Source organism: Thunnus albacares, chromosome 8 (assembly GCF_914725855.1).
Source record: "Thunnus albacares chromosome 8, fThuAlb1.1, whole genome shotgun sequence".
NCBI lineage: Eukaryota > Metazoa > Chordata > Actinopteri > Scombriformes > Scombridae > Thunnus > Thunnus albacares.
Window position 1 is genome coordinate 3371006 of NC_058113.1, and position 15955 is coordinate 3386960.

General features: G+C 40.4%; 1 protein-coding gene across 2 annotated transcripts in view; it reads right to left on the minus strand.

Annotated features, from left to right (window-relative positions):
• Positions 1-768: 768 nt before the first annotated feature.
• Positions 769-15955, minus strand: part of adgrb1a (adhesion G protein-coupled receptor B1a) — a 169598-nt gene continuing 154411 nt past the window's right edge. The window contains exons 25-32 of one of the 2 annotated variants that reach the window (XM_044359261.1): positions 14306-14404; positions 10140-10311; positions 9447-9542; positions 9309-9348; positions 7025-7686; positions 5206-5241; positions 4818-4976; positions 769-2602 (exon numbers count right to left, since the gene is read on the minus strand). In XM_044359261.1, the coding sequence (XP_044215196.1) occupies positions 2408-2602; positions 4818-4976; positions 5206-5241; positions 7025-7686; positions 9309-9348; positions 9447-9542; positions 10140-10311; positions 14306-14404 (1459 nt within the window). In that variant the 3' untranslated portion in view covers positions 769-2407. The remainder of the gene's footprint in view (positions 2603-4817; positions 4977-5205; positions 5242-7024; positions 7687-9308; positions 9349-9446; positions 9543-10139; positions 10312-14305; positions 14405-15955) is intronic. The other variant, XM_044359259.1, reaches the window with a different exon arrangement.

Below are 15955 nucleotides of genomic sequence, written 5' to 3' on the forward strand. Positions count from 1 at the left end.
TAAAGGAACAGATCAACAGTTTGGTATATTCTATTATTTACTTGCGTCACACATTTAACTCACTAAATAACACGTTATATCTTCTTTGTTGAAACAAACAAAACACCAGCACTCATGGATCTATCTTCTTCTTATTTATTGTGGACAGAATAATAAGAGGATAGATCCGTGAGTGCCAGTGTTTTGTTTTGTTTCATCCTTGCCACAACCTTCCACCTGATACCCCATAGCAGGGAGATATATGTGCTGGAACTATTTCTGCCATAGAACCATAGAACTTTGCCAGATAGATGGTGAGCACAGGTTTTGGTCTCTGTACCGGCATGATGACAAGACTCCCACAACCTGGGCACAGTCCCTGTTCACCAAGAAGCTCATTTTCACATTTCTATTTATGTACAGGTCTAACAAACAAGATGCATTGATTAGTAAGTTTTAGAGGTGTTTATAGGCGCATGTAATGGTTTCCCCCCGCTTACAGTCTTTGTGCTAAGCTAGGCTAACCATATCCTGACTCCAGACCATACTTAACACAAAGGCATGAGATTGATATTGATCGTCTCATCTCGAGAATTCACATTTCCCAAAATGTTAAATTATTCCTTCAAGGGTTCCCCATAGAGATTTTATAATAATACAAAAACACAAGGAAAACATATCCCTATCTAACCATAGGTTTAATGAAACATGATGAATCACAATGTTTGATTAAATGTAGTGATAAAACATGACGACTTTATTTTATTATATAGATATGCTTTTATTAGAAATAAGACACATTCATTTTGTGCTCTGAAAACTGTACATTAACAAAGAGGCGACCCCAGTAAAATAAAAAGGGGAGTGAGGGAAGGTGGGAGGGGTGTGTGTGGCAGGGTGGGGCGGGTGGGGGGTTTAGAGGTTTGGAGGTCAGGGGTCAGCGATCAGGGTTTTGACAAATACAGATCTGAGGGAGTGACTGGCGGTGATATCAAAACACACACTGTTACATTGCGATACAGAACACTCGTATAGTCCAGTACCCTGAAAGGACAGGGGAGGGAATGGGAGGATCAGTATCAGAATAATCATGTTCATATTTATAATAATGATAACAACTATTCCCCAAGCACAGGTAAGAAAGATATTTATAGGCTAAAATCCATTCTGTAGAACTCTGTGAAATAATTACAATGCTGTACATCAGGACTCCAAATGAGCCTTGTGCTTTCTCTGTGTGCGACCAGCATCCCTCTGACGAACTCTGCCTTGTACAGAACATCACCTTTAATCCTCATACTATATATATTTATAGATATAGTCATTTACTCATATTCCAGTGCTCGACACACACGCATACACACATACACAAGTAACTTTTTCCTTAGCGTCATCAAACACCCCCGTCATATTTTGCATTTACTGTACCAAGCCTGCTTGTACATCAACAAACTGACACAAACAGCATGTATTCGTCCAATGTGGCTCCTTCCGGACGTGCCGACAGTGGCGTCTATGTTGTCCCTCTGTGGGCTGCGTTGAGGTTGAGGGCTGATTAGAGCACAAAGCCTGCTAGCTGGCGTCTCTGAGGTGTCCGTTGATGAGAAGGCAACCTGCCATTTTGGCTCAGGGTGACATATTTGATTTTTTTTTAACCCCCCTTTCCCACCTGGCTTGTCGCTGCAGGGCCGACCTTGCCCCACTGGGATCAGGAGGGATAAAGTGGTGGAGCCAAAAGGATTGGGGTGAGCTGTAGGAAGGAGAGAACTGCATTGAGGGGCACATAAGTGTATGTTTGGCAGTCTGCCTCCTCAAACCCTTGTTGTTATTTTTTTGTCCATGACTGATGTTGAAGAAGAGGCATCTGAGGCCATATACAACGTCAGCGTTGATCAGGGGAAAGAGAGAGCGGAACAGTGATGCAACAATACTTCAAACAGTTAAAAAAAAGAAAAAAAAAAAGAGACATAATCATGACTATTACATTGTAACCATTTAATACAAGGGGTAAACATTGCATGATTACCTTTGCTATGCTGTTTATTACATGACTGTATGATGCACATACAGTAGCTGAATCTGCTACTTTGGCAATCTGTCTTGCATGTGAGCCAGCATGGTATCCAAGACCATATACAAGATGACCAGTTTTTTTCTGGTGAAATTCAAACATCAAACATCAAATGAAACAAGATAGAAAGAGACACCATGTTCCTGTTCTCTCTTTAATTGGTTAAATTGATTTTATGATATTGTGACACTTCTCTCTCCTCCTTGCCTCGCTTTCCCCTCACATTCTCGCAGAGGGCTCCCTCCAGCCTTTGATTAGAAATACAGAGCAGGGCAGTGTATGTGGTGTGTCTGCTTGTTTGTCCAAGAGCATTTTGGGGAAAAAAGGGAGTTGTGGGTGTGAGGCAGCCCGTCTTGATCACACCTCTGTCTGCAGGTCCATGATCTCCTGGCCCACCAGAGGAATGGTTGCGCTGGTCTTCTCCCACTCCACCGTCTGCATCTCCAGAGGGGAGGCCACCACTGTCTCCAGGTCCTTCCTCACCCAGGATGGGGGGGAGTGGGTCTTCCTAATGCCCTCCCATGCCCTCTTACTCGGAGTCTGCTGCTTGTCCTGATGGCAGGAGGAGAGGGGGAAAAAATCTTGTTTGGCAAAGATAGTAGTAAAATCTGTGTTGTATCTGAGTTCTTTTGGTGGACCTCTTTCATCTAAAGCTGCTCTCTATCGGTCTAGCTCAGTAATTTTCTACATTTCTTAAAGGAATAGTTGGACATTTTGGCAAATACACTTATTTGTTGTCTCACCAAGAGTGACATGAAAAGATCAATACCACTTGTGTATGTTTGTCAAATATGGAGCTGGAACTAGGAGGCTTAGCTTAGCATAAAGACTGGCAAAAATGTTGAATGTGGTTCAGCAACACAACATCATCAGGCAAGGCACTACATTGGCCAAACAAACTTCTGTACAGTGTTTTGCAGTCTGATAAACCTTTAAATACATTAATCTGTAGCCCTGGCTTGACTTCCTGGATCATATTTCATTGTCTCACTGGTGCCTTAAACACCACACCCCCACCGACGCAGCTTGCATTGTTTTAATGCAGGGCTTTTTTAGGTCAGGATGCTGCCTTACAGTTTTTATGCTAAGCTTAGCTAACTACCTCTTAGCTCCAGCTCCAGACATTAGAGTTGATCTTCACAACTTACTCTGATACTCAAATATGCGTGTTTCCCAAAAACTACTCAAACTATTCCTTTAAGATTCCTTTTCACAAACTCCTGTAAAATGGATGTGAACTTGCTGATTTAGTCAAAAATGAGTATATGCACAAAAATCTAACTAGCTATGCTAATATGGATTGGGATGCATCTATGATTGTATTGTAGGATTCTATTGATTGGCACATCCTCAAAACACATCTTGTATCCACCTTGGAGAAGTTGATCTCTCTGCCTCTTCAATTTGTATGATCAATTTACAATGACATGTTTTTTTTTTGTTTGCTTTTTTTTCTCTGGAGAGTGATTCTGCAGGACTATCACAAATATTGGTTTGGGTTCTGAAACTATCGGTGTCCAATAGCTGTGGCCTTGTCTTTAAAACTTGGACTTAGCCCTAGGCCAGAGGAGACCTGACTCCAAAGCCGTTCAACAAACGGAGCTGAGGGGGTTATGCAGCAGAGGGGAAATGGTGCCATGAAATGACTGCAGTTATAAGGCCAACATGGATTCCTTCTGTACCCAGTGCTGGTGACATTGTAGGGAGACTAGCTTCCAAGCAACCAAAGCCCAAGCTAATTTCCTATTGTTTAGTGGGATAAAGACTGTGTGAGTCAGCTAGCTAATAGCCTTGCCAAGGAATACAAAAAACCAATTCCCCACATAACAAATAATAATGTCTTGAATCTCAACACTACAATTAGCTATAGCGTAGCAAAGTGGGTGGACATTCCTGCAAACACAATGTTAGCTGACTGTTGACGTTGGGGTTGTCATTGAGGTTATTGGGTATTGTAGAATTCAGCCATTAACCACACCAAACTTATGTAGAAGTAATTAAAACTGTTGGCCAAAACATAAACCTATCATATGATTAAATTATCAAGAAGGCATGAGCGTCTATGATGAAGAGCACTGTGGATATTGTTAAAACAAAACTTTCAAATAGGAGTTTTCAGTGGCTTTAGTTCACAGTTCTATTTTGCCAAGCTACATGTAGCAGTTTAGCAGGTAGCCAACCTGCTAGCTCATACTACTAGTGGCACAAAGCTCTATAATCATTGTTAGCTTGCCAAGCTACACACTAGTCATTGCATATCTGCTTAAACACATGACATACACAGACACAGAATTGGCATGGTCAGAGAAAATGTAATTACTAGATGAAAATAATCAAACCTAAACATGCCATTGTTGGGCAGCAGAACTTTAGCCTATGCTTAGTTAGAGCCTATGCTGCTATCTCAACAAAAAATAACTCATAAGACTGTTGTTGCGATGCGTTGTCTTGTAACAAGTTGCATAATTTGAGAGAACCTTCAAATATTTGCCACATTTAGACTGACAGTGTGTCTTTAGCTAAGTTTGTAGTTGTAGTTTTTACGCCCACCAACAATTACGCCCCTATGCCCTCATGGCTAATTTGCTCTGGCACTGACATTGTGAACAGATTAAAAATACTATCTTCAAAATGAATGCACTTATAATTAAACAGGCAACTCCACTCAAGTGTGGTGATTTATGCTAATGATAAGAGAAAAGGAGAACAACATTAGATATAGGAGGGGGAGGGGGGGGGCAGAACAGAATAAAGTTAAACTCTTTACACTCATGTTGGTCTTGTCGCTGCTGGCAGAGGACACACTCCATCTTTTGGCAGCTTTGGCGTCAACAGGTGGAGATTCTCTATCCTTGTCTGCACTGTGAATCTTCCTGTTCAGGTCCTGAAACATGTCCTGGTGGCGTTTCCGGGTGTGCATTATCTTCTACACAGGAACATTGCACGTTATGTACAAGGTAAACAGCACAGGCTACCATCAATCCTACTTTATCCCCTTCACATTCAATGTCTCTTATCTCAACACTACAGTCACAGCCCAAACTTTGAATAATAAATGTATGCAAACATCTAGAGGTCTGAGTAGCTAAGAGACATATCAGCTTTTTGGTCTAAGTCTGAAAAAGCTCTGTAGGAATCAAAGAGACTAAAATTACCTCAAAGTCAAGCTCTGCATAGCGTGATTTTCGTCTCTGGGGGAAGATGAGACAGAGAGATTAAAGATGTGTCTTGATATTGTGTGCCTTGTGAGCAGACAAATGCTCAAGTGTTTCTTAAGTAATTCATTCTGTATCTCCACATCAGCAAGGTGTTTCTGGGGCTCAGAAGAGAGCCGTGAGACATTCAGGGAGGAAACAAGGTTTGCTGCTGGTCATTCTGACCCTGTTGGCACAAGTTTGCAGTTAACAGATTGTGACCGAATGACCTTTAAGTCCTCCGTCATGGAGTGGTGAAGGAAAACCTGACCTTCAGGCTGCTCGGTTGCTGTAGCAGCTGCCGCTTCGCACACCATTATGGAAGTGTGTTTTGCCCCGAAGTGAAAAGACACCAGCAGGCAGACGTCCAGGCCACTGTGTGCTGATCACTGTGTCGTCTCATTCTGCCACTGCTGTCTGCACTAGTAGCTGAGTGAAAACTAACCTTTTCACAGATGCTATCCTTACATGGGGCCAGAAAATGCTGGGATATTTTTTGTGATGCAGTGTTTGTTATGGATGAAATAAAGAGGCTTGTTGCCTTATTTAAAGCATCATAGAGGGGATGATCTCTGTTAATCATTTCTTCTTCTTCTAAGGAGAATGAAATAATGCTCTGTCGCTAAAACAAAGCCTGTGGCAAAATACATGCCACATAGATGATTCTAGCACAATACTATAGATTATCACTTGTTATAATACAGTGTTGACTATATAAATGGCTGCATTTCATGCAAACTTATAGATGATTAAACCAAAAGTAAGCAGTCATGACCAGTGGAATCGCTGACATTGATATATGGGTAAGACAAGAAACTGCTTTATGGTTAAACAGTCCCTTTTTTAAAACTGTGATAATAAAGAGCAGATATGATGAGAAGGAAATGATGTTTAACACAATGATACTACCATAAATTCTCAAACAAAAGCCAGTATTTAAATAATGGCCAAGTCTCAAAAAATAGCTACAAATTTATTTTATATAATTTCCACAATTGCACAGGATTATTCAATCAGTACAACAGAGTCATGTCATACTCACCCTGCTGCTGTTGAGTTACTCTTTTTATTCGCTCATCTATTCCAATCACTTCTACTTTGTCGTTTTTTTTGATCTGTGTTAAGCTACTATCAATGAAACACCACTTCCTGCAGATGTTACGGGACAGGAAATGATTATGCCCTATGAGCTGCTGGAAAGATTTTAATGTGTGAGTTTTTAAGTGTTGAGTTTTTTTTTGAAAGAAGCTTCACTGAAAAAATGGGAAATTAGAAGTGAATGGAATTAATTACTGATTGGGAACAGTAGTTTTGTTAAAAAATAAACTCAGAACAGCGGAATGGTCTGTATGGCATGATTCTGTTGGTGCTGTGTAACTTTATATTACTCTGAATTTATCAAGAAAACTGTTAAATATGGTTCAAGTGTTGAACTGCCATTAACAGCAAATTAAAAATGGGCAGATCAGAAAACAGGGAGATGTCTTATAAAAATTAGATAAAGTATATTTCATCTGTGGATATTCCAGCATAATGGTTTGTCTATAATCTTGATTTTGAGCCTAAACACGTTTCTAATAAAGGGTGTCTTATTTCTGCAGTTAAAGTACAAACTTTTTTTTTGAGAATTTATGGTACGTAGTTGTAGCAGGATATAGAAGAGACTCATCCTCACCCAATGACCCTGCTTTACATGCATGTCTTATCTCTTATTTTAAGTATGAAGTATGAGGCTGATAATGTATTGCTAGTAATATACTAATTAGTTTACTGGTCTCACCTCCAGCGAGCTCATGGACAGTGTAGAGACGGTCTCACTCTTGGACATCACACCGGAGTTTCCGGAGTCTCCTCCGTCACACATGCTGTTGGCTACCTGGGAGTCTCTGGGTATGTTCTGCAGGTTGTGCGCAGGTGAGTCTCTCTCTGAGCATGACACACTGACCTGGTCAGCAGGCAGGCTCTTCAGCCCAAAGCCAGGCACTGGCTCGCTGTTGGCAGGGTTAGCCAGGTGGATGAGCCTCGTCTGAGGCAGCTGCTCAATGCTGATGTTATACTTGGCTGTCTGCTCCTCTTTCCCCTTGGCTGGCTTCAGGGTGCCTGTGTTATTGGTTGGTAGAATGACGTACCCCGGGCCTTTGCCAGTGGCCTCAGAGCTGCTGCCTTCGCCATTCCCTCGAGGCAGCTCTCCATCCAGCTGCTTGAAGAGTTCGCCGTCGCAGATATAGATGGATTTGGCACCCGGCAGCTCGGTGCTGATTCCCTTAGTGGCTCCCTTCTCCCTGCGCAGCGTCAGAGTGTGGCTGGTGTAGTCGGCCACGTTCTGGAGGTGAACCTTGGCCATGCTGGCTGGCATGGTGTTAAAGTTAGAACCCTTCTGAAGGGTGAGAGTCCCAGCGGAGGCTTTTTCTTCCCCCTGGAGGGATGATCGCTTCATAGTGCCTGGAAGCAAGACAAAGACAGGAAACCAGTCTCAGATAAAGGGTTGGACCATGGATGGATTTACCCACTTGGGATCCCTGGGGCATATAAAAACTGTGTCCCAACTGATCCCTGCACCCCCTCACTGTGCATTATGTATTCTGTTGTCTTCCAGTAAAACACATTAAACACATATGTTTATATATTTATTAATAAACACAATGTATAACTAGATTTTGATACAGGGCTTCTCAACAAAACAGAGTCTGAAGATAATGAAGCTTTCTGAAGCAAACCAATGTCAGTCTCTAGTAAAACTCTATAGCTATGAACTATTGTGTATAAATATAATATAACAATTTAAAGCAGTTAAATGCTTGTTTAGCTATGGGAATCACTATAAAAACAAACTAACAGAAAATATGTTTGCCAGTAAACACAGATAAGTCAATTTTGCAACTGTAAAATATTTTGGCCACAATTCCTAAAAAAATGCATCGAGGGAATCCTCATCAAAAAAAAAAAAAATTGCTTATGTTATCAACTATCCGCAAATAATGTATTTTGTTATCAGATTTCTTTAACTGTTAAATATTGGGGCAGTTGCTACCATGCTATCAACTGTTGGACATTGTCTCATGGCCAAATCCTATATATTAATATACTTGGCTTTAGTGGAAAGCCAAGTATAGTGATGCTATTTTCAAGGCTGTTCAGCCCTGCAGGGAAATGATGCATACACATGATAATGTGATCCGGCAGGCAATATCAGTAGACTCAATCCAAAAAAAAAAACATTGCTATCACCCTTCAAACACCCATATTGGTCAAACCCTGCTGAGTGGGCTGACAAATCAGAAGATCTCTAGAAAGTTCCTGTTTTTTAATATATAATAAAAAAAAATGACAGTACATGGCTGCCATCTTGCCTGCTGTTACCTTGTGACCCCAAACTCATTTCACCATAACAGCTGTTGGCTTATGGCAGAATGCATCACCCACACCATATCCAGGCTGCTAAACAGCATCAGACGCTTTTATTCACAAGACTAAATATCTTACAGTCGCTCTCTGTGCTCCCTCCTCCTTCTTGACATAAACAAAGAGAAAAAACAATCATCTCTCTTTGTTCTTTTCTGTCTTTTCTCGATCGGGCCTGTCTGTGTCTCAATAGCTTTTCTGCTCCAGATGCTTTTCTTGATATCCTGTCTCAAGAGATAATCAGATTTTCACTCCCAGCGGATATCAGAGCAGAGCCAGTATCTGATGCAGCACTGTCGGGAGGGACTTAATTGTGCAGCGGCAGTGTAGGAGAGACTCAGACAGCCCTATTTATCTGCATATAACTGCTCAGCACACGTTCGTCCCACTCCCATCAACCTGGGCTAAACTGCGTTATGCAGCAGTAATGTGTCGTATCTCTTGTCAAAACAGCTCCTTGGCGAAGGGAGTCTGCTGTGATGTTGATTGTAAGACACAACTGCCTAACTGAGGGGGAACATGCCTCACATCTGTTCCTGCAACGCTGAGGAATACAGAGAGGAGGCACAGAGAGACATCTGTAGCTTTTGAACAGTAGTCCCCAAAGTCAAATCAAATGCACGCGCAAACACAAAATCCAACACTTTCTACCTGGAGCTTACCTGATCTGCAAGCCATATCAACGTCTTTCTCAAAGTCAGTCTGAGGACAGAAAAACAGTAAATATTGTATTTAGTGCACACGCCCATATTCAAAATAACATCTGATTATAAGAAAAAAAAAACCCAACATATTCATACCATGAGCTGAGCATGGCCATTCTGGAAAGATCCTCCTGAATCTCCATTAGTGTCCTCCTGACGGTCCACCACACGGCACTTCACTGCCTCCTGAACCTGTTACAGATCATGAGAGCATAAAGTAGATTATTGTACTGGTAGGGTATACAAACACAAATACATCCGTTTGCAAATACTAAGCATGTGTCCTCTATTAAATAAAGCTCAAAGCCTACAGCCCCTAAAGTCTGTAATGTTTATTACACATTAAATTGAAAAAGTATTAGATGTGACAACTGGTGTATTGCTCGTCTTAGAGTCTAACAAGTAGTGAGACTAAAAATGTCCGTTTTAATGGCAGCCAAAGGTCATTGGGATCATGTCCATTTTGATCAAGGGGAAATTTGTGTTGCTGATGGATGCTCGGAGAAAAGTCTGGGGTGCACCAAAGTTAATCGGAATCGTCCTCTGGCAACCGTGACTATGGACATCAAATTTCATGCCAATCTGTCCTGAAATTGTCGAGATATTACGCTCTTGACCAAGGCATTGAACAAATGAACAAGCAGACCAACTGATCTACCAACATTCACATGCTGGTGGTAAAAATGTGAATCTGGTCGAGTCTGCGTTATCCTCCTCTGCCATGCAGTTTGACTTGTTACATATTCAATGTAATGCGAGTAATACAAGTAATGCGGTAATGCGAGGTACCTCTCTGCGCAGGATGCAGTGCACCATGACAATGACGAACCCTTCCAGTGAATCAAAGACAGCAAAAAGAATCTGGAAGAGCGCAGAGCGCCGGTCAGTGATTGCGAGGACGGCTGACATCCATGTAAGGGCCAGGAGGGGCAAAACCACACAGGAGCTCCACAGTGATGCCCTGCAGGGCGGAAGGGGAATGGCAGTCAAAAAGAGCACTGGTAAACCTTTTTACACAGGAAAAGCCTATGGTGTTTTCTAACAATTATGGTGTAAACTGTACATATGATTTCATTTAAATACATTTCATATTTGTTATTAGCTAAGAAAACAACAAAAAACTGTATTTCATTTAAAAAAATAGAGAATGTAATGTGTAACACAATCCTAAACAAATCTCCTACTTGCTCTTGATAACTGTCCACGCTGATAACATAGTGTTAGCAGCCTTCAACTCTAACCATGCATAAGTACATAACATCACAACAAATAATTATGTTACTATCACAAACAAAAACATACATCCATTATTTTCAGATATATATGTTCGTAATTCACATATATTACATGCATGTATGTTTAAGATGGTTCAATCAAACCATAGAGGATATAGTGCCACAGGAAAGAGAGGGAGGAGCGAGGGTGAGCAGTGGGGAAAAAAAACAAGTGTAATGAGGCTGAAACAGAATGCAAAGACAAACAGAAGAGGCAGAGCAGAGAAGGACAGGGAGACAGAAAGAGAGAGTCTGAAGAAGTGTCATCCTCCCCCATCCATGTTTTTGCTCCCACTTTGCTGTTCTTGTGTTTTTCTGACTCATTCCATTTGTTCTAATGTGCAGATAAGGAATAAACAAGAACAGTAACTACTGTAATGAAAGGATCTTTCCCATTTAACAGGTGTTCACATTAAATTGGAGAATATTCCAGAGGTGGAAAAAGACCTTTACTTATGTAAAATTATATGATGCATGCAACAATGGAAAAAGACTCCATTATAGCCAAGAGTAGTGCATTCAAAGATTTTCTATGTTTCACATGGTAAATTTGGCATGGCATAATACATTTTCACAGCACTAATTCCATTGATACAACAGTCATGTCATACCTGCCGCTCTGAGTTTCTCTGACTATTTCTTATCAATTCTGCTTTGCAGGTTTTTTTCAATCTGTGCTACCTCCTGCTGATGTTTCACATTAAAAGTGTATCAGAGAAGAGAGTGATTTGGCCCCTGAGCTGCTTTAATGTTTTCAATGCTTAACATGTGCAGGAAGTGTTGAGTTTTATTGACAGGAGCTGAAGACGGATAAAAAAAAAACAAACAACAAACTGCAAAGTAGAACTGAGAGTTAATTAGTCAGTGAGAACTGTACTTATGTTAAAAAGGAGTATGACGCATCTCTTGTACTGATAGAAATAGAGCTGTACAATGTATGTTATCCTGAATTTATCAAGACACATGGATAAATATACTGTAAGTTTAGTTATTATTTCATAAACCTATTAAAGGTATTTAATTGTTGCAGCTGGTTTACTCCTTAAAGTGGACACATACACATACACCTGCCTGAAGACACCATTGTCTGACTTACAGTGTTTACATCTACGTCCAAATATTAATCATGGCTAACATATAAGGCAGGTTAGCACACGTTAGAAAAGCATGCACTAATAGAGATTTAATGGGGGAAAATAACAATAAGCATTATTTACTGTCTATCAAGACAGAAGACATAAACTACTTGGCTTTGAAATAGTGTCTAATTGTCAGAATGTCCTGTTCAAATTCTATCAATGCATTACATTTTCCAAAGCTCATCAATTAGTTTGCATTTAATAATGTATTCATTAATAGAATATGAAACATCAAACAAACATATTAACATAAAAAATAATGTCTAACAAATGGAAAGCCACAAAGCAGCAGTATCAAAACTCTAACTGTACTTAGTTACTTTCCACCTCTGGTATTAAATGGGGCTAAAGCAAAGCCGTCAGTATTTGGGTTTGATGATGTTGGTCATTAATTTCCTTGACATCATTTGAAATTTGATGTGTCCCATTCTGTGAATCCTGTTTCAGAGGCTTTCCCACCCTGCCCACAGTAACACTCACAACCTCAAAGTCAGTTCTGGTATGAAATCGGTCAGAGTGTAAAAATGCTGAAAACTGGCACAACATATCAGCTTCAAAAGGGCTGAATGGCCACTTATTTTCAATCTGGAACTTGTTTTCCATACCAATTGTTTATGATTATTATTATTTTACTGTAGACCTCCTTCTTCATTTGCAGGGAGTGCTGTTCTCAGATACCACCAGTAGCAGGAAATATAAAGTTAATCCTAAAAGTGATTACAACACATCCACCCACCCAGTAACACCCACATAGTGTTAGAGATACTACTGAAACTGCTGTGAACTATTTTCATGTGTTTTTTTCAGTAAATACAAACTGCAGAGTGTCAACGTCTTAGCAGTAATTAGCAGTCTTTTTTTCTGCTGACTTCAGTATCTTCATCTGGCATTACAAACTAGTGAAACATATCAACACAAGAGTAACAAGAGTGGTAACATGCAACAAGGAATTTACTCATGTTTTTATGATCGATATAATGCTGATTAAATCTTGTGTTTACAATAGACATAGACATCTAATTGTGAAACTTGTGAATTCCAAAAGATTTTATCATTTGATTTTGTTTCATATGCTGAACTACAGTTTCAACGCAGGGGCATATTGTATGATTATCCTCAGAAAGGAGCCAGTAAGCGAGGAAGGTACAGTGTATAGGCCTTAACAGTATTATCTGAATATTTAATTGTTGCCTATAGTACAGTACTAGTACAGACCTACACATATATAAGGAGAGACTCTATAGTCAGCATGGCGGCAACAAAAAAAAATCATGGGACCATAATGGGACCATTAGTATTTGAATATTTAAAAGTGTTGGCTATTTATATATCAACAAAGGGAATATATACTACTACTGAAAGACGACTGAAAAGATTGAGGTTGGCAACAAAAAAAATGGAACCTTTATGAGACCAGAATTATTATTTGAATATTTAAAAGTATTTCCTTTTGTATAGAAATCTACACATGTAATTTAGGAAGAGTAAAAAAAAGAATCAGGACTAAAATGTGACGGGATCAGGACAGGACGAGGTTGGCAGCAAAAATAGTCATTGCACCATGATGTGATAGGAATAAACATTATTACTTCAATATTTTAAATTAGTTCCCTATTGCATTTAGATCTCCCCCGTGTCATTTAGGAAGACACTCTGTCAATACACAAAATAGATAACACACAGGAGCAGAACGAAATGAAATTGACAGATCTGAATTTGTTGCAGTGGCATGTGGATGATTACATTTTTTCCACATATTTCTGTTTATATTTTTGATGTTTTTTACTCCTTGGAGTATTTGCAACCACTAGCCGGAAAAAATGTAGGCCTATAATGTGTATGGTGTGTGATGGTGGCAGCAATGTCACATGACAGAGTATGAAGTGAAATGTTCTGTGATAATTGTTCAGTCCCAGCTATTTAAAACCTAGAGAAGCTGTGTCTGTGGACTATAACACAGAGCAACACTCCCTGCAATCAATGTCTATAGTTATGACGAGACTCTTTTAGGAAAATAGCTGACGGTAGGAAAAAAAGACCCAGGTTGAAAATAATGAAAAAGATCCATATAGGCACTCATAGATCCTAAACACCAACTGAGACAGTCAAAGTGTATTGCTTTCCTCTCTGCATCTATAGCTATGGCTTCCTCAACATTTGTTCTAATCAGCTTTGTGGCTCTGCTGGTCTCTAAACACACAGGAACAAACACACACTCATACACACACACACACGCATGCATGCACACACATACACACACACACAAGCACACAGACACACACACACACACACACACACACACACTCTTATTCAACCATCAGTTACATATGCAGATTTATATACATATACAGTAAACATAGTTTGTCTTCAGGAGCCTCTCATACTGAGTGAAATCCTCCCTGCCAGGCCATCAGGGAGAAGAAAAAATGACAGAGGGATAAAGGAAAGAGAACCAATCAAGTGAGGGGGAAGAAGGGAGGCGTACAGTAGAGAAGAGAACAGAGGTAAAAAGAGTTAAGGAAAAATAATTAGCGGGACTAACATGGCGTTACTGGTAGCTGTGGTGGAAACGTCAGCCGAAGAGATAACTCCGCACTTGGCACATTTGAGCGTCATATTGTACAGTGGCACTGTCATCTGACTGCAAAGTCAAATTAACACGCTGTAACATACACAAACAGATACAATGCACCTACACACAGACTTGCACAGATGCGCGTGCGCGTACGAGCACGCACAAACAGTCACGCAAACAGTGAGTCACAGTGTTCTCACACAATCTCTCTCTCAGGGCTACGGTCCAGCTCGGAGTTTTGTGTGTGTTTTTGGGGTTTTACCTGTGTGTGTGTGACTCGGGGGACGGGGGAGATGGGGCCAAGACATAGCCATTGGTGTATATTGTAGATTTCACATGATGTCTGTTTCTCTTCACAAACCACTGGTTTATTTGCCTGAAGGCACTGGGACTCGCTCTCAATATTTTACCCACTCAACCATTTATCTGCTTGTAATACAAAAAGCCTTCATCTAAACACCTAATTCCATGCATTTCATCTGCCTGCTGAGGATTTACATCTCTGCTGCTCTGATGATAACAATGTGCTAGATGTGCCTCACCCCTGCTCATCCCTATCTGTGGTGACTGCTTATAACGATTGATACCAAGCTCTAATGTTACATACATCTCAGACTTCCACTCTCATGAATCCACATGCACACATGTACAAGTAACAGGCTCTATCAGCAATCACAATGAGCACTCAAAAAGAAAAAAAAACCCTCAGTTACAATGAAAGTGGTTTATAACATCAATTAGTTCAATGTACTTGTTTGACTGTGTGTTCCCTCAACCAGCAAAACCAGCCAACTCTGGTAGAGTTGCAAATTGGGAGGAGGCATTTTTGTTGTTCAAGGTTCTGAAAGCAAAATTCATTGTCCACATAGACAACAAGGTTTTCTGACAATTGGAGCACTTCCAAGGCATGAAATGGATAGGCTCGAAACTCTCCCAACTGAAACATCAATACAAAGAAAAAACAGCTGTGTTAGAAAATATTTGGTTCTTTGATTAAGAGACAGAAGTACAAGCCTATACACAATCAGCAAAGTCATTGTCCAGATCTTGGGATACTGTGAAATCCCTAAAAATAATCGTCAGATGACAAAATCTATTAATTTTAACAGTAACCTTCATTTTCTCTTCCAAACAAGTTTAAGGGCCACATACATTCCAAAACAGAAGTAGATACACATGCTGTTCTGTTTATAATATTTTGGCGGTATGCATATGTAGATGTGTTCACACATGAGCAAATTATTGACTACACTTGCATGGTCCACGTAAACCTGCATGAACATAAGGACATAGAGAGTGTAATTTGTGTTCGACCCGGGGGTTTGTTTACAACCTGTCTGATCATCTGACTGCTTGTGATTTTTGCCCTGTTGGAGCTATTTTTAGCAATATTGCCGCATTTGGAGATCTCAGCAATTACTTTGGTGAGCACAATTAGGCAGTGACCTCATTTAGGATCCTAGTGGCCTGAGGGTAGAAGCTCGTCCTGAGCTTCTCAGTGCTGGCCTAGTGTATCCAGTACCTTCTTCCTGGCTGCAGCAGCGGTCGGGAAGAAGCCTTATTCTAGCCTTATTCTTGTGGTAAATATCCTTTAGGCAAGGTAAGGCACTGCCTATT